The 19395-nt window shown below is 44.8% G+C and overlaps 1 protein-coding gene across 4 annotated transcripts in view; it reads left to right on the forward strand.

Moving 5' to 3' along the window:
- Positions 1–19395, forward strand: part of plekhh2 (pleckstrin homology domain containing, family H (with MyTH4 domain) member 2) — a 390052-nt gene that overhangs the window by 224696 nt on the left and 145961 nt on the right. For 2 of the 4 annotated variants that reach the window (XM_038812971.1, XM_038812954.1), the window contains one exon: positions 7670–7842. In XM_038812971.1, coding sequence (XP_038668899.1) covers positions 7720–7842 — 123 coding nt within the window. In that variant the 5' untranslated portion in view covers positions 7670–7719. Of the gene's footprint in view, positions 1–7668; positions 7843–19395 lie in introns of all 4 variants that reach the window. The other 2 variants (XM_038812963.1, XM_038812944.1) reach the window with 1 other exon arrangement.

Here is a 19395-nt window from a genome sequence, read left to right on the forward strand (position 1 = left end):
CCACAGGCGCGTCGGAAAAAGCAGCCCAAATTTTACCTTGTTTTTATACAGTATCTCCTTCACCTGCCTGCAGCGCCTCCTCCTCCTGGCCACCTCAGCACTCAAATCTTGGTAAACACGCAGGCTGGTATTGTCCCAAGTACTGCTTTGTGTGTTCTTTGCCCATTGTAGCACCCGTTCCTTGTCCAGGTACCTGTGAAAGCGTACCACCATCGCTCGTGGGGGACCCCCCTCGTCGCGGTTACCTCACCTGCACTCTGTGTGCCTTGTCCACCAGTACTATTGCGGGAACACCTCGTTCCCCAGCAACTTCTGAAACATACCCTCCACATATGCGGCAGCGTCCAGTCTCTCTGCCCCGTCCGGGAGGCCCAAGATTCTCACATTCTGCCGGCGAGATCTGTTGTCCAGGTCCTCCAGACTTTCCAGAAGCATGTTTTGCTGGCCCCTCAACCTCCGAATCTCCACATCCACCACCGTTTGAAAGTCAGCCTGCACCTCCACTGACTTCTCCAACTGCTGGAGCTTCTCAGCCTGATCATCCAGCCTTTTTTCCATCCGGTCAATCGACTTCTGTAGCGGCTCCAAGTTGTCACGCTTCAGAGCCAAAAAGCCCTCTGCAGCAGCTGCTCCATTGTGGGCTGGGCTGCCGGCACCTTGCTCTGAACACCAGCCATGCTGGTCCCTCTCACAGCCTCCACTGTGCCCTTACTCGACCACTTCTTCTTCGGTTTATGGTCCCTCCGGCTTCTTAGGTCCATACAATTCTTTATGGGTCCTGTGCCTGAGTACTATTGCTTTCCAGTTCCGCGCTCAAAAGCGCAAAAAAGTCGGGGGGAAGAGATCCAAAATTCTGACTGAGTCGGGAGCCACCAAATGTGCGACCTACTCCCTCAGCCACCACCGGAAGTCCTTAGGTGAGGTCATTTAATGAGTATTTTGCATCGGTATTCACAAAGGAGAGGGACATGCTGATGTGTAAACACTTTAGATCAGATCCTTATTACGAGAGAGGTAGTGTTAGGTGTGTTTAAAAAGCATTAAGGTGGGCAATACTTCGGGCCAGATGGCATCTATCCCAGATTACTGAGGGAGGCAAGAGATTAAATCGCTGGGCAGAAATCTTTGTGTCCTCATTGGAAACAAGTGAGATCCCAGAGGATTGGAGGATAGCCAATATTGTACCGTTATTTAAGAAGGGTTGCAAGGATAATCCGGGTAATTATAGTCAGTGAGCTTGACGTCAGTGATAGTGAAATTGTTGGAAAAGATTCTCAGAGATAGGATCTATGCACATTTTGAAGTGAATGATCTTATTAGCGACAGACAGAATGTTTTACGAGAAAGGTCATGTCTCACTAATTTGATTGAATGTTTTGAGGAGGTCACAAAAATGATTGACGAGGGAAAGTCTGTGGATGTTGTCCACATGGACTTCAGTAAAGCATTTGATAAGGTCATGGCAGGTTGGTGCAAAAGATTAGACCGCATGGGGTCAGGGTTCAAGTAGCTGGATGGACCCAGAATTGGCTTGGCCATAGAATACAGAGGATAGCAGTGAAAGAGTGTTTTTCTGAATGGAGATCTGTAACTAGTGGTGTTCCGCAGGGATCAGTTCTGGGACCTCTGCTCTTTGTAATATATATATATATAAATGACTTGGAAGAAAACGTAGCCGGTCTGATTAGCAAGTTTGTGGATGAGACTGAGGGATGACTTGATAGAAGTTTATAAAATTATTGGGGGTATAGATCGGGTGAACAGTTGGAGGCTTTTTCCCAGGACGGAAATGACAATTACAAGGCGGCACCAGTTCAAGGTGAGGGGGGGAAAAGGTTCAGTGGAGATGTGCAGGGGAGGTTTTTTTTTACACAGAGGGGGGTGGTGGCCTGAAATGCACTGCCAAGTGAGGTGATTGAGGCAGATGCATTAGCGACCTTTTAAGACTTATCTGGATAGGCACATGAACGGACGGGGTACAGAAGAATACAGGCGGTTGGTCTAGATAGGACACGTGATCGGCGTAGGCTTGGAGGACCGAAGGGCCTGTTCTTCTGCTGTATTGTTCTTTCTTTGCTTGAAATTGAAGAGGTCGATGCAGACCCCGGCTTAACTTCACGCACCTTTTTGCTTTTGGCTACTTTATCCATCAGTCTGTCCCTCTCATCTTGTAGTGTTGTGTTGACTATATTTTGATGTGAACCACAAGCTGTTTCTTATATTGACTGAATGACCACACAACTGGTGTATTACTTCAAAGACAGTTTATTAATAACACAAGACTTACTACTATATGCAATAATACGTGCGACTATGCACTAAACTAGACCTAAAACTAAGGTAACCTTTATTAACTTCGGAGTGACCAGCTCTGTGCAAGATAAGGCCTTTATCTGTGTCCACGTGGGTCGGTTGGAAGTGTTCAGGTTCGTCTCGGCTGGGTAGCAATCGCGGGTTCTTGAACTTGACTCGTTGATATTCTGCAATTGATCGCACACAGTCGGTCCAAAAGAGGCCGATCTTTCGGTTTGCAGTTCTTCTTATCCTCCTGGGCTTTCGCGCCCTTTGGGGCAGTCCTAACTCCAGATCCAATAGATTGAAGGATAATGCGGGTGTTTGAGGCCTTTTTATCAAGGGCCACATATGTCAGTGCCTCCAGGTGCTCGACGGGCTCTCTTTCCCGGGTGGAGCAGGGAGGATTGAAAGAGTTGGAGTCGAGATTGGGACCGAAGGAGGTTATGATTGGGACCGAAGGAGGTTATGAAGTATGTCGGATTAATGCAGTTGGGTAAAGCTCCAGGTCCGGATGGATTCCCTATCGAATTCTATAAAACGTTTGCAGGTCAGTTGATCCACTGTTGCTGGATATGTTCAATGATTCCTTGTCTCGGGGCGTGTTGCCGGCCACGTTGGTGCAGGCATTGATTTCCCTGATGCGGAAGAAGGATCAGGAACCAACGGAGTGTGGGTTGTACCGACTCATTGAATACTGACGTGAAGGTGGTTGGCAATACTTTTGGAGCCCTGCCTTCCAGGGGTGATTTCAAATGAGCAGACTGATTTTGTCAAGGGCCGGCGTTGTCAGCTAACATGAGGCGATTGTTAAACGTTCTGCCCCCTCCCCAGTGCTCGAGCCAGAGGTGAGCATCTCAGTGGATGGTGAAAAAAGGTTTTGTAGGGTTGAGTGGGGGTACCTATTTGAAATTCTTTGGAGGTTTGGCTTTGGGCCAAGATTTATATCATGATTCGGCTTTTGTACAGAGGTCTTAATTTCAAGGTGAGCCTTACATCAGTGGTAGGGAAATTACTGGAGAGAATTCTTCGAGACAGGATCTACTCCCATTTGGAAGCAAATGGACGTGTTAGCGAGAGGCAGCATGGTTTTGTGAAGGGGAGGTCGTGTTTAACTAACTTGATAGTTTTTTGAGGAGGTCACAAAGATGATTGATGCAGGTAGGGCAGTGGATGTTGGCTATATGGACTTCAGTAAGGCCTTTGACAAGGTCCCTCGTGGCAGACTGGTACAAAAGGTGAAGTCACATGGGATCAGAGGGGAGCTGGCAAGATGGATACACAACTGGCTAGGTCATAGAAGGCAGAGAGTAGCAATGGAAGGGTGCTTTTCTGATTGGGCTGAGACTAGTGGCGTTCCATCAATGCTGGGACCTTTACTGTTCGTAGTATATATAAATGATTTGGAGGAAAATATAACTTGTCTGATTAGTAAGTTTGCGGATGACACAAAGGTTTTCGAATTGCGGATAGCGATGAGGACTGTCAGAGGATACAGCAGGATTTAGAGCGTTTGGAGACTTGGGCGGAGAGATGGCAGATGGAGTTTACCTGGACAAATATGAGATAATGCATTTTGGAAGGTCTGATACAGGTAAGGAATATACAGTAAATGGTAGAACCCTCAAGAGTATTGACAATCAGAGAGATTTACGTGTACAGGTCCACTGGGCACCGAAAGGGGCAACACGGGTGGAGAAGTTAGTCAAGAAGGCATATGGCATGCTTTCCTTCATTGGCCGGGCATTGAGTATAAGAATTGGCGAGTCATGTTGCAGCTGTGTAGAACCTTATTTAGGCCACACTTGGAGTATAGTGTTCAATTCTGGTCGCCACACTACCTGAAGGATGTGGAGGCTTTAGAGAAGGTGCAGAAGAGATTTACTAGGATGTTGCCTGGTATGGAGGGCATTAGCTATGAGGATAGGTTGAATAAACTCGGTTTGTTCTCACTGGAACAACAACTGAGGTTGAGGGGCGACCTGATAGAGGTCTACAAAATTATGAGGGGCACAGACAGAGTGGTTGGTCAGATATTTTGTTTCCCAGGTTAGAGGGCTCAATTACTAGGGGCATAGGTTTAAGGTGCAAGGGACAAGGTTTAGAGGAGATGTACGAGGCAATTCTTTTAAACAAGAGGGTAGTGGGCGCGTGGAACTCACTACCGGAGGAGGTGGTGGAAGCAGGGACGATAGTGATGTTTACGGGGCACCTTGACAAATAAATGAATAGGATGGGAATAGAGGGATACGGATCCCGGAAGTGTAGGAGATTTTAGTTTAGACGGGCAGCATGGTCGGCGCAGGCTTGGAGGGCCGAAGGGCCTGTTCCTGTGCAGTACTTTTCTTTGTTCTTTGTTTTGTCCCCACCGGAAGTGTGCGTAAGAATTCCCCAGTTCAGGTTACTTTCAATTGAAGAGGGGTACGAGGCCGGGTTGTCCATTGTCTCCATTTTTGTTTGCCTTGACAATCGAGCCTCTGGCTTGCCTTGAGGTCATCCACTGGGTGGAGGAACAGCTTCAGGTATCTTTATATACGTGGAAATCTGCTTCTGTACAAATGCCCTGAGTTCACGTTATTTGTTACTTCCGATTGAACAAGGGTACAAGGCGGGTTGTTCATCGGGCCAACTTTTGTTTGCCTTGGCAATCAAGCCTTTGGCCATTACATTTAGGTCTGGGTGGAGGGGTGTAGAACTGGGGTTGTGGGGGAGGGGGGGTCTGGAGAGGGGATATTTGTCTTTATATGCAGATGATCTGCTTCTGTATATCACGGACCCACTCCAATGTAGAAGAGATAATGAAGCTACTTCGGAGCTTTGGCTCCTAATCTGGGCAAAACTGAATACTTTCCAGTGAATACCCCAGGGAGGGCCGCTGATCTAAGGGAGTTGCAATTTCACCTAGCCTGTCCAGGACCAGCTTCAGTCATCTGGAAATCTGGATGGCCCACAATTAGCAAATTTACTTTGCTAGTCTGGTCAATGTGGTTACAACCAACTTGGAAAAAGTGGGATGACCTCCGTTTAACCTTTGTGAGCAGGGTAAAAATGAATGTCCTCCCAAGGTTTTTGTTTTTTGTTTGGTGTCTGCCAGTCTTTCTCCTCAAATCTTTCTTTGATAGGGTCAACAAAATGGTATCCTCGTTGGGGTGAGGGGGTGGGGCAAGACCCCACGGATTCATAGGACGTTTCTACAGAGAGAGAGAGAGAGGGAGGCAGCTCGGGGCTTGGCACTACCTAATTTATTATTTTATCACAAGGCTGCAAAGATTGAAATGGTGCCGGGATGGCTTAAGGATCAAAGATTTTAAAATGTTGGAAAAGGGCACTCTCCTTTTGAAGCTCCCTATTTGTTACTTTTCATTAAATCTATTGGTCCTCTCTAGCTCCATGGAGCTACTGGCAATCTTTGAGGGCACCGTCTCACCAATGCTAATAATCTGTTGCAGGATAGATTGCTGGACTGCTGTCAGAGTCCGCATGCTCCTTTTGAGCATTGAGATCCACTAATGACCATTGTCTGAGACTGCACGGATGGGTCATATCTCTTCCACCTGAGTTTCCACTGCAGCACCGAGATAGCTCCTGCCTGTGCTGCACTGGAAGTTGAGACAGCGACCATCAGGGCTGGAGTCGTGCATCCATTCTGGAAAGGATATACTCCAAGCTCTGTGCAGCTTCCTGTGCCACATTGGAGCTAGACTCCTCAATGCTCCTTAATAGTGGCAGCAAGCTGTCTGGCAGACCTGCCAATGCACCAAGCTTCTGAACATTTGTGCTTAGCAGCACTTTCCTGTAGGTTGTCCTATTGAAGTCCTTATCCAAGACCCCTGTAGAAAAATCTTGTTTCAGGAAACCTGAAAAAGAACTGTCTTATACACTTAGCCTGGCTGCAGGCTCTTGGGCCCAGTGACTCATCGCATGCAGATTCTGACTCTCTTCTCTAAAATGTATTCAATGCCAATAGGGGCTGGTTTAGCACAGGGCTAAATAGCTGACTTTTAAAGCAGACCAAGACAGGCCAGCAGCACGGTTCAATTCCCATACCAGCCTCCCCGAACAGGCGCCGGAATGTGGCGACTAGGAGCTTTTCACAGTAACTCCATTTGAAGCCTACTTGTGACAAGCGATTTTCATTTCATTTCATGCCAATATCTGAGCTGGTTGCTGCGTGTGTCGTTTCAACTGACAGTATTACTTCCTCTTGGGTCTATAGCCAAAAGAGTGAAGCATATCCCTCAGGACGTGCCTAGTCCTGGACTCCTGGGACTTGGGCTCTGTGGAATCCATGTAGTCCCTGTTCTGTCCACTTCAGCTTTCAATCAAATTGGCTGGCAGCTGTCTGAGATAGGACTTCTTCCTGATTGAGGAGCAGAAGTCCTGCCTCCAGCCAATTAATGCTCATCGGAGCATGAAATATCAGGGAGAGGGGGGTTCTGCCAGTACGGGCAAGGATGTGTTTTCCACAAACTCCTTAGATGGCAGGAAGGAAAATTTTGTCATCCAAAATATCCTGGACTCCGTCTTCTTCTCGAATGGATCTGCACATTAAGTGCTGTAAACTATAGGGCTATGGACCGGATGCAGGAAGGTGGGATTAGAAAGGGCACTTGGGTGTCCGAATGGCCTCCTTCTGTGCTGTGACTTTTCTGTAGTAACACAAAAGACGTTGCCCTAATGGGGCCAAGTGCAGACTAATCACAAATCATGATCCTCGGCCCAAAAACTGATACAATCCAATTTTTAGCTCATTTAGGCTAAAAAAGGAAAGAACCTCATCCAAAATATTGGTGTTTATTTATATGTAGAATTTAACCAGGCTTCCACACCATTTAGATGGATATAATCTTTTGCATTTTATACTTTTGTAATCCAGCAGAACAAGTTTTGTGACTTTTCATCCAAAGAATTGTGCATCAAATTGTATCCTGAATTTCTTAATACGTTACAGTGTGCATAATCAGTTAAAAGTATTACACTGGGGCGGCACGGTGGCACAGTGGTTAGCATTGCTGCCTACGGCGCTGAGGACCCGGGTTCGAATCCCGGCCCTGGGTCACTGTCTGTGAGGAGTTTGCACATTCTCCCCGTGTCTGCGTGGGTTTCACCCCCACAACCCAAAGATGTGCAGGTTAGGTGGATTGGCCATGTTAAATTGCCCCTTAATTGGAAAAAATGAATTGGATATTCTAAATTTATAAAAAAAAAGTTTAAAAAAAAGTATTACACTGCAGAGAACTGAAATGTATCACAATCCTGGGGTTAAATGGATTGCTTGATGACAAATCTGCATATTACTACTATGTGTGCGGGAATAAAATTTGTTTAAGCCTGTATAATTTGCTCAATTCTTAACTACTTTTTGAACTGTTTTTAGGATACCGGATCTCCAAGTTTCTACCTTTATTAATAAGACAAAAACTGACCATGGCCGAGAGTTCAGACATGGCTGGAGATGTAGACTGGAAAGAACGATGCATCACTCTTGAGTCACAATTACTCAAATTTCGAGCGCAGGCCAGCAAAATCCGAGAGCTTCTTGCAGAGAAGGCAAGTAAATATGAACAGTTGAGCTGGATGGATGTGGGAGGGAAGGTGTTGCATAGTAGAGATGGTATTATCTTTGAACCATACTCAACAGGCTTTCTATCTTTACGCTCGTCAGTCAGGAGATGTGGAATAAATAACTTTTCCACTTTTTGTTCTCCGTACTGAATTAAATTGATGTGTAATTGAGAGGCATCAAGAAACCTTAGCAAAAGCTCCTACTGGATTATAGGCAACTTGTGTCAATTTAAGGATATTTTGTGGGATAGATTGAACAAGGAAACGGTCATTGCATCAGTCAAGGCTAGAGATGGAACAGATGTTATTCTGACTCAATGCATAACATCAGAAATGATTTTTAGCCCTACTTGTCTGGTAGAAACCTGGCTCATGGGCTGTTTGAATTGGCTGGATGACTAACCACCAACGTCCTGCTCTGAACCTGCTGTCAGAATTTTAGCCTGTTTCTGTGAGTAGGTAGCAAGGACATCGGTGCTAAACTGCAGAACCCTCCTTTTTAATATGTATGTAAAAATGCAGATTCGGGTCTGGCGACATCAGTCAAGCCCCATTAGGCAGCCTGAGTGGAAAAGAGTGATTAACTTTCATGTCGGTTAAAGATAGCCTGAAGAAGATCTGGGGCCAGAAGAGGTTTGAATTTTTTTAGAAACTTCATAGAATCAGGAGTGCTACTCTGGTAAAAGTCCTGCACAAGGCTCTTTCCTCCTCCTCCTCCTCCTCCTCCTCCTCCTCCTCCCCCCCCCCCCCCCCCCCCCCCCTCCACACAAGACTTTCACGAATCCTCATCTTTGTGACTTAAACCTTGTCAGAGATCATCTTTGGTATCAGCCAGCAGGCCCATGCTACTCCCAATTGGAATGAGAGTTGTACCAGCAACCTTGCAAACCAGTGTGAGAGTACTCCAACTGAATCAAGACTTAATGTTAGAAGCTTTATTTTTGAAACAAAAGATTTTTTTAAAGTATGCAGCTTATGGAGTTAGAAGACTAGACGTGGTCCAGAAATATAGCGTCTGGATGTTAGCAAATTAATTATTTAACAACAATGTGAAGTTCCTGAAAAGTTATTTAAGTAAGCATTATTCATGCCTTATTTTAAAGAGCAAATTGTTTCATAACTATACTAGCCATCTGATTCATAGCTTTCTTTAGTCATTTGTCATGCAATATGTTTCCGTACAATCTCAGCTTTTACGAGCTTCTGCACCACAGTTTATTTAGAATTGTTCTCCAACAAACTTGTTTACAGTATATCACATTGTTTTGAATTTGTGTGAGAAAAAGAAAATGTCTGGCGCATATGTCTCTAATAAACAATCTGTCCCATAATTGTTAGCTGATGCACTACAACTCAATTCCGCAATTCATCTGAACCAGTTCCCACAATGCTGCCGAGGGTGCTGTCTGTCCGCAGAAGTAGCTCTTGGGTCCCCTGGGGTTGGTTGGCTGCCACGTGGCGCAGGCTTGGGTTGGCTGGGGGCGGTCGCTGGTGGGGTCCACATTGGGGGTGTTAGCTGGTGGGGTCCATGATGTCCAGGAGGGGGGCGCCGTGCGGTCGGGGGCGTACGCTTGTACATTACGGGAGGCGACCGTTAATGAGTTTGATTCCCAGCTTGGGTCATTGTCTGTGTGGAGTCTGCGCGTTCTTCCCGTGTATGCATAGGTTTTCTCCAGGTGCTTCGGTTTCCTCCCACAAGTCCTGAAAGTCATTCTTGGATGAAATGGACATTCTGAATTCTCCCTCCGTGTACCCGAACAGGTGCTGGAGTGTGACGATTTTCACAGTAACTTCATTGCAGTGTTAATGTAAGCCTATTTGTGACAATAATAAGGACTATAGGCATCTCTGTCTATGAGAAAGAGACAGCTGGTTATATACAGCTTGAGGGGCACTACTCTGCACCAAGCATGAAGCAAGGCTTAGAAGAAGGACTCCCATGAACTACCAAAACCGATATGGGAATTGAACCCACACTATTGATGTCACTCTGCCCCACACTCTAACTATCTCGCCAACTGAGCTGACGATTCTACATTTTTTAAAGACCTCTATCAAATCGCTCCTCAGTCTTCTCCTTTCAAGAAAAGAGCCCCAACTGGTACAAACTTTCTGATAGGTATAACCTCTTTAGTCTGTCTGTTTCTCTCTCCATAGATGCTGCCAGATCTGCTGAGTTTTCAAGCATTTTCTGTTTTCATTTCAGATTTCCAGTATCGATGGTATTTTTTGAAGATTCCATATACATTGGGCATGACTTCTTTACCTTTTTGCCTTCTAATTGATGCTTGTTATGGCAGTTAACTTTTTAGCTTTTGGCAACAAATAATAATCTGATAAATATCATGTTAATTACCTATCTCCCCCTCAAATCAAAGTAATTACATTACAATTATCCTTCATTTAGTACACCTAAATATGTTCCTAAAAGATCAGTATACTAAATGGAAACACGATAGCTAAAATCACTTTCTCTTAAGCAACCATGTAATAAGGGTGGGTTACATTCCTGACCTATAATTTTGACATTTAAAAACATTGACTGCATTGAACCTAACTGGCCCAAAATTATTTTTTCTACCTTTCTACTTGCCTCCCACTCCCTGACCCTCCTGCTTCCCACCCCTCCAACTCCTGCCTCTCCAATTCACTGACATTCCCACAAGAGGGAGGAAGCACACAAGTATGCTGGTGCAGCAGGCGGTGAAGAAGGCAAATGGTATGTTGGCTTTTATTGCGAGAGGTTTCGAGTACAGGAGCAAGGATGTGTTGCAATTATACAGGGCCTTGGTTAGGCCACACCTAGAATATTGTGTGCACTTTTGGTCTCTTTTCTGAGGAAGGATGTTCTTGCTCTCGAGGGTGTGCAGCGAAGGTTTACCAGGCTGATGATGGGACTGACGTATGAAGAGAGATTGACTAAATTAGGATTGTTTTTGCTGGAGTTCAGACAAATGAGGGGGATCTCATAGAGTCTTATAAAATTCTACCAGGACTAGATAGGATGGATGCAGGGAGGATGTTCCTGATGGTGGTTCTGTCCAGAACCAAGTGTCACAGTCTTGAGAATTCTCGGGACATCTTTCGGACATAGATGAAGTGATATTTCTTCACCCAAAGAGTGGTGAGCCTGTGGAATTCATTACCATAGGAAGTAGTTGAGGCTAAGACATTGAATACATTCAAGAGGTGGTTAGATATGGCACTTGAGGCAAATGGGATCAAGGGTTATGGGGAGAAAACAGAATTAGCTATTCAGTTGGATGATCAGCCATGATCGTGACGAATGGCGGAGCAGGCTCGAAGGGCCGAATGGCCTCCTCCAGCTCCCATTTTCTATGTTTCTATAAGTAAGTGAGGGGCTGCAAGTGGGAATGTCAGGTATGGAAATGGGAGACAGCAAATGTGAGGGTCACCAATATGGACAAGCAGGAGGGAGAAGGTGAACGGGAGGCTTGCAGGAAAGATCAGTCGGCCTGCAAGCAGTCCAAGGGCTGTGTGGATTAGATGAAGTGTGAGAGGAGGCTTGTGTGGAGTACAAACATCGGCTTGGAGCTATTGGGCCAAATGACCAGTTCCTGATCTGTAAACACCATGCAATACAGTTTCGATCACTAAACCATTGCAAAATCCTTCTAAACACTTAACAGTCAGTTAAGTATAAAGAGAGTGAACTGATATCAGTGTGTATATAGTTGTAGTGACCTCTTAATAAGCCAATTGATTATTCCGTTGAGCGTCATGATATCATTTCCAAATGCAGAAAATATTTCATGGATGTCATATCATGTGTGATTTAAAAGTCTTATTGCCAAAGAGAGTATGAAAACAAAATATCCATCACAATTGTATTTTGTATGAAAACAAAGTACAAATTAAATTTTTTAGAAGTTCATGTACTTACAAAACGGACATTGACCTTTTTTTTGTATAATTAAACTTGTTGATGTCTCCAGGCCAGGAAATTACATGTGTATCTTGGGATTCAATGACCTGGCCTAGAAACTGCTACAGTCCCAAAAGAGGATGTGGACATGTTTAAAATAAGTGAAAGATGTCTTTCATGAGAATGCAGAAAGGATATGTAATTAATGTTTTAAAATTCAAAATCCGATAAACATTAATGTTATTCACCAATAGGTTTTTTGACATGGGAGAATGCTTGTTGGAGTGAAAGGTCAATCAGTGATCTGATGAGGAAATACTATGAATCAGTAATGATTCCCTTGAGTTCACAGGAAGAAGATGTTACAAGGACAATGTCCAGGGAGGTTGGTGGCGGGATGTTCTTCAGTATCTCAGGTTATGGCAAAAAAATAAATTGCCCCTTGTGTTCATGCAAGCGGGTTTGTTGCCAACACAGTTGACCAAGTTCATTGTAAAAACAGGAAGGTCAGGGGCTGGTTTAGCACAGGGCTAAATTGCTGGCTTTTAAAGCAGACCAAGGCAGGCCAGCAGAGCGGGTTCAATTCCCGTACCAGCCTCCCAGGGCTTTTCACAGTAACTTCATTTGAAGCCGACCTACTTGTGACAATAAGCCATTTTCATTTCCTTTCAATAGGTTTCTTGCAAATAAACTCTCACATTTGCAAAATTATACTGAAGTCCTCACTGAAAGTTGCATTCCTGAAAAATCAACTTTAAAGTGAACCAGTTGTTTTTATATATTTATATATATATATATATATATATATATATATATATATATATATATATATATATATATATATATATATATGGCAGCCCTCATCAAAACTGCAACCTTTGAGCTCTTGCTTCCAAGACTTACTGTAACTACCTTTTCCCATCGTGGAAGTCTCACCCTGGAAAGATGAATCGCTTTACAATCAGTCAGCCTCCCCGCAGAAGGAAGACTTCTGATTCTGGTCTCTGGGCACATATGTCACTACGCACACTGATGCTATCTGTGAGGGTATCCGAACTTGGAATACCAGTTTGTGTTGGTGTGTAGTTTTAGATTGTTCTAGTGTGAGAATAAATAGCCCAGCCATCATGTAACAGTTATTGAAGACTATTTGTTAAAGTAAAGAAAAGACAAAAGCACAAGACTGTCTTTTCCTGGTGCAGGGAAGTTATTTCAGGTATTTAAAACTGACCTAACAAAGGGTTTCTGCACTGCCTTGCATCAAGACACAAGAGGCTTGTTTCATGTGAACTTGACTTCCAAGCTGCTAGCTGAACAACCTTTGGCCTTTAGGATTGGTGGCTGAAGCTGACTTGTCTGCTTTCTGAGACTGCTAGATGTTAACTGCCTCCCTGGCTTCTGATTGTATATTATTGTTCCTCTTTCATCATGTCTGTGTATTCGGCTGTCTGCCCCTATCAACTTGCCTACATTAAAAACGGCTCCACCTCGTGCGTGAGATTGGGGCTGATGCAGCTGAAGGTGGTATATAGAGCACAAGGACGCGGATGAGCCGATTCTTTGAATTGGTAGAAGATGTGTGTGAACGTTTGGGGGGGGGGAAATCATGTTCATATGTTTTGGTCCTGTCCAAAGCTGGAGGATTACTGGAAGGCAGTTTTTAGGGTAATCTCTAAAGTAGTGCACGTGAAACTGGACCCGAACCATCGGGAGGCCATATTCGGGGTGTTGGACCAGCTCGGGTTGGAAATAGTTGCGGAGGCAGATGTTGTAACCTTCCTCTCGTTGATCGCCCGAAGGCGGATCCTGATGGGATGGAGAGCAACCTCTCCACCCTGTGCCCTGGCGTGGCGGGGGGACCTGTTGGAATTCTTGACTCTTGAGAAGGTTAAGTTTGAATTGAGGGGAAGTATGGAGGGGTTCTACAATTTGTGGCAATTATTCATTATGCACTTTCAAGAACTGGATAACGTTGAACATTAGTTAGGAGGGTGGTTGGGGGGAAGGGGACTGTGTGTATTAATGGTGACTATGGGTGATTCCTGATTCCTTTTTATCATTTATTTATGTGAACATGCGGGCTAATATTTGGGGTTTGGTAGGAGGATTGGATCGTTGTTATTGATAAGGGAATTGACATATTTGTTACTGATTATTGTTTATTGTTGGTGGGTGTAAATTGTGGAGAAAATGTGAAAAGAGAGGAGAATAAAAATATTTTTGTTAAAAATTGCCTACATTAACATATGTGCATCTTGCTTTCCTTTCCAATTCTCATAGCTGTTTCTCCTTATAAGTATAAGCTGCGATGCATTTTCTATGTCCTAGGCCAACATCTCGCAAGAATGCTTCTGGGTCAATGGGGTCTTTTGAATGATTTCTCTAGGCAGATTTCTATCTGTTGCTGGACATTTCGCATCCTATAATGTTTTGTTAAATTTGTTTACTGCTGTTGCTGGGCAGATTCATGACAGACCTTAACTTCTATTTTGTTGTGGTCATGCCCTGAAACAAAGAGGTGGACATTGCCATATCCCTCATGTATAGTGCTGTGTATGTGCGTGCGTGTGCTGTAGCTACAAGATAATTGTTTTGTCTCTGTCAGAGGAGTGGGAAAAGTGCAACGTTATAGTTTTAGGTTTGTTCCACTTTTACATCGGCCATTTATTGGGAGCCAAATTCGTATTTAGCATTGCTAGTTTTGTTTCAAAATCATTTTGGGTCAGGTCTGACGTAGGGCCTTGTGACCAGATCGGCACAATTTTGGTGCATCTACTGCTGTTCCCTGACCCTCCCTGTCACCATCAATCCTCAGGTTCACAACTTTTCCTGCTTCCTGACTCTGTCGCCTACTGCCAACCCTTTGGTGTCTTTGAGAATTAAAGGGAACAGGGAGCTGATGGGAGTTGAAATCCAAGATAGTATTGAACAGCAGAATAGGCTTGGTGGGCTGTAGTCTACTCCAACTCCTATTTCTCATGTCCATTTTCTGAGATAAACATCGATATGTTTTCGGGGAGAAACAGCTAGAGCAGTTCAGGAACTAATGTACTTTCGGTGGCTACCCTCACAACCCAAACGATGTGCAGGGTAGGTGAACTGGCCACGCTAAATTGCCTCTTAATTGGATACAGTAAATTTATTTTTAAAATTATTTCGGACAAGCTAGGTGTGTCTGCACATTGGAGCAGCAGACCAAATTCATTGCGACTAATTCTGTATCTGGCATACATTTGAATGGTTGGTGGGCAGGACAGCCTGCCCATTGATGTTGGCGGAAGGCATCATCTATTTCTATGGGTGAACCTGATTTGCAAATTGCCAACACTAATCAGGCTGTTTATAAGTAACTGACCAGTTGTAGGTGTGGAAATCTAGTAGGGTATAGACTGATGTGGGTCTGCAGCAACGCCTTTAAAAGGGAAGGCTATAATTAATAATCTTTATTGTCATAAGTAGTACATTAACACTTGTTGCTCTGTTTATCTGGTTCTAAATATGACCGTCAATATGGTTGCCTTCCTTAATCCTGATTATGTTTGCTCAAGAGTCGCCAGGTATCCTTCGATACCGCCACAAGGTTCAAACCCGAATACTGATCAAAGAACCAATGCACCAGTTAGTTAGTTCAAAGTCAATACTATGTATTTACACACACAGTAATATCTACTTATGCACAAATACCACAAACTAAATGATCTCTAATGCTAATGCCTATACTTAACTTCGGGTGCCCACTCAGTCAGGGGTACAAAGGCCGTTGTTCGGATCTGAGGCTGTTGGGTGCGAACAGGAGAACAGCTAAGGTTGTCCGTCTGATGGCGAGCGTTGACCTTGGACTTACTTGCTTCTGGTGCAGCTGGTGGACGGTCTCTCCGCTTCGAGAGCCGAGTCCAAAAGAGCGATTCTCTCTCGGGGGTTTCTTCTTGTACTCAAAGGGGACTTTGCGCGCTTTTGGGCAGGCCTTGAACTTGGCCCCAATTAATTGGACCGCATCTTGATCACTGGTATTGATCTCGACCAATAAAGGGGTGGGTGCCCTGCTGGCTGGGCATGTCTTTGGTGGCCGTTGGCCTTGCTTTATTTGTGTCTTTCTGGCGCCGAGGTGTCTGCCTTAGTATCGGTTACTTGAATGTTATTTCTTTGTTCCCGGAGATGGGCCATCAATATGCTAATTGACCTACAGTTTCAGTCTCGTCTGGGAGTTGCCTTCTCAATTCGCATCCAGGCTCTGTGCCTGCCTGCTTTCTTAGCATTGTCCATGTTTCCCTATAGTCTTTGCAAACATCCATTTTGTATTCTGGAAGTGGCCATCCCAGATGGCTTCACACTGCAATGAAGTTACTGTGAAAAGCCCCTAGTTGCCACATTCAGGCACCTGTTCAGGTACATGGAGGGAGAATTCAGAATGTCCAATCCACTTAACAGCACGTCTTTCGTGAATTGTGGGAGGAAACCGGAGCACCCGGAGAAAACCCACACAGTCACGGGGAGAATTTGCAGACTCTGCACAGACAGTGGCCCAAGCTGGGAATCAAACCTGGGACCCTGGCACTGTGAAGCAATAGTGCTAACCACTGTGCTACCGCGCTGCCCACAAAGATAACTGGGAACGCAAGTGAAGCAGCAGATATAAGCAGCCAAGGAGCTATAGATGATATAACAACCAGAAATGTATTGGGAAATATTTAATGTTTAAAAGTCCAGAAATAATTGAGAGTACGTCATTGCCAGAAATCTGCTTCCAACTTTGCCTGATAGCAATATATGCCTCCGATGCTGCAAATGACCCATGTTCATGGTTTGTGGACCTGTTGAAGGGGCACATGACATTGAATGACAATAAAATTAGGATGCTAACCTTGTTATTTGATCTATATTTAAATATATTGATGAAGATGGTGATCGGCTTGAAAATTGATACCACAGATCCTCAGTGGCATGTTGACTTTTTTTTCTTGAAATCTCGATCCCTCCATCACCCTGTTATAAGCAATAGAGACATGCTTAAGCTGATGATCATTAATGTCTCAACATTGGTACCTGGAATATACAGCCTTGTGCCTCCATAGATCTCTGAAAGACTGTTGCATGCAAAAACTTAACTTATAATGAATAATTGAGAAATACATTCTAAAAATGATATTTAACTCGGGTGATGATTTTATCTATTATTTACCACACGGAGTAAATTAATGAAGAGAGATTTCAGAAATCAGGGATTTTTCATTAATCTGAGAAGATTAAGGGGTGACTTGATCAATATCTTAACATCAGAGCTGAGAATAATTGTACTCTCATCTAGCATCTATGTTTATGCTGTCTCATGCAGGGATCATTTGATAATTGAAAGCAGCAATTCTTCCTTTGTTCCTTTTCTCTACGCTGCCAAAATGAATTGCCATACGGCTAGCATGGTCTAGATCAACTAATTCAGTTCAAACTAGAGACTGAAATTGGTATCTTACTGATTCCTCCCACAGTCCAAAGATGTGCAGGTTAGGTGGATTGGCCATGCTAAATTGCCCGTAGTGTCCTAAAAAAAAAGTACGGTTAAGGGAGGGGTTGTTGGGTTACGGGTATAGGGTGGATACGTGGGCTTGAGTAGGGTGATCATTGCTCGGCACAACATCGAGGGCCGAAGGGCCTGTTCTGTGCTGTACTGTTCTATGTTCTATGTGTTCCGTATCATATTGAGCATTGCGTTTACTCATTGGATAATTAGAGAGTCCATTTGTTTTATCATATTCTGTGTATGTTATTTCAAATAATGGCCAGTGGTTGTATATTCGCTGTTTTGTTGTGTGGTTGGTGTCCAGACAGAGTCTTGGATTGTCTGTTCTCCCAAAGTATGCTGCTCAAGTCTAGTTTCGCAAAACCATTACTCTTTATTTACAGCAAGGGTAGAAGTTTCCTTTTTGTTTTAATTAAGTGTCAACTCAGACGGGAAAAGCTGCCTGCAAGCTCCACTGCCTGCTTTTCCCGCCAGATGTTTTGACAAGTTTTTAAAAATATATATATTTATTTGGTTTTTAACATTTTATATATAAAACAAAAAGTAAAACAATAACAACCCCCCCCCCCCCCCCCCCCCCGGCAGCTGGCAGTAACCAACTCTTTAAAATTAAAGATAAACAAACCCCAATCTCAATCGTCCCTCTTTTCCCCGCCCCAAGGTAAACTTAACCTTCTCCAAATACAGGAACCCCATCAGTTCCCCAAGCCACACTGAGGCACTTGGCTGACCTCCACCCCAATCGGACTCTCCGCCTGTGAGCAACCAGCTAGGCGAAGGCAAAAACATCTGCCCCCACTCCCGTATACAGCTCCGGTAAGTCCAACTCTCCAAATCTGGCCACCAGGGTACTGGGCACCAAATCTGCAAGATCGCCGACATGGTGCTGAAAAAGACCCCCAAATTATCTCCAACTTCGGGCAGAACCAGGACATATGTACATGGTTGGCCAGACCTTTCCTACACTGCTCGCAAGTGTCCTCCACCCCCTCAAACAACCGGCTCATCTTCGACCTCGTCAGGGCGCCCTGTGCACCACCTTTAATCGTATTAACTCTAGCCTTGCACACAAGGTTGAGGCATTCACCCTCCGCAATACCTCCCACCATAACCCTTCCTCCGATGCCACTCCAGCTCCTCGTCCCACTTGGCCTTAATCCCCTTGGGCCGTGACACCATACCTTCCTCCAAATTCCTCCCATTATTCACCAAGGTGACGCTTCTCTCCCCCCCCCCCCCCCCCCCCCCCTCTCCAACCCCATCACCGACATCAACCCCTCCAACAATGAGGAGGAATGTGTCACCAGAAACATTAGAAAAGCCTTCCTTGCAAAGTTCTGGACCGGATTATACCTAAAGGCCTCCCCCTGCGAATCCCAAACTTCTCCATCAACTCCGCCAAACTCGCAAACCACCCGCCCAAAAATAGGTCTTTCATTTCCATCACCCCTCACTTATCCCATCCCAAAAACCTAGCATCCAGTCTCACCGGCTCAAACACATTATTCTCTCGAACCGGCATCAGCTTCGACCCCACCCCTAACTTAAAGTGGTGCCGGAATTGCCTCCCAATCTTCAGCATGGCTACCACCACCAGACTACCTGAATATTTCCCTGGGGCAAATGGGAGCGGTGCCGTTGCCAGCACCCGCAATCCCGACCCCCTAAAAAGATCCTGCCTCCATCCTCACCCACATTGCCTCCGGCTGCCGACCCCAGCCCCGCACCTTCTTGGTGTTCGCCACCCGATAATAGTACATCAGATTTGGAAGAGCCAAACGCCCCACTCTCCTGCCCCTTCCCTCCGACTGTCACCCTCTCTGAAACAATGTCTTACGAAACCTTGCCACCATACCCAACCATATAAACAACAAAATCAACCATTCCACACTCCTAGAAAGCTCCTTCATCAAAAAGACTGGCAAGCACTGGAACGAAAATAAAAACTACGGCAAGATATTCTACCTTCTGCAGCCTGCCTGCCAATGATGGGAGGAGGCTGTCCTACCTCAATGAATCTGCCCCAAATTGCCTGAACAGCCCCATTATCATAGAATTATCATAGAATTTACAGTGCAGAAGGAGGCCATTCGGCCCATCAAGTCTGCACCGGCTCTTGGAAAGTGCACCCTACCCA

Source organism: Scyliorhinus canicula, chromosome 1 (assembly GCF_902713615.1).
Source record: "Scyliorhinus canicula chromosome 1, sScyCan1.1, whole genome shotgun sequence".
Classification (NCBI taxonomy): Eukaryota; Metazoa; Chordata; class Chondrichthyes; order Carcharhiniformes; family Scyliorhinidae; genus Scyliorhinus; species Scyliorhinus canicula.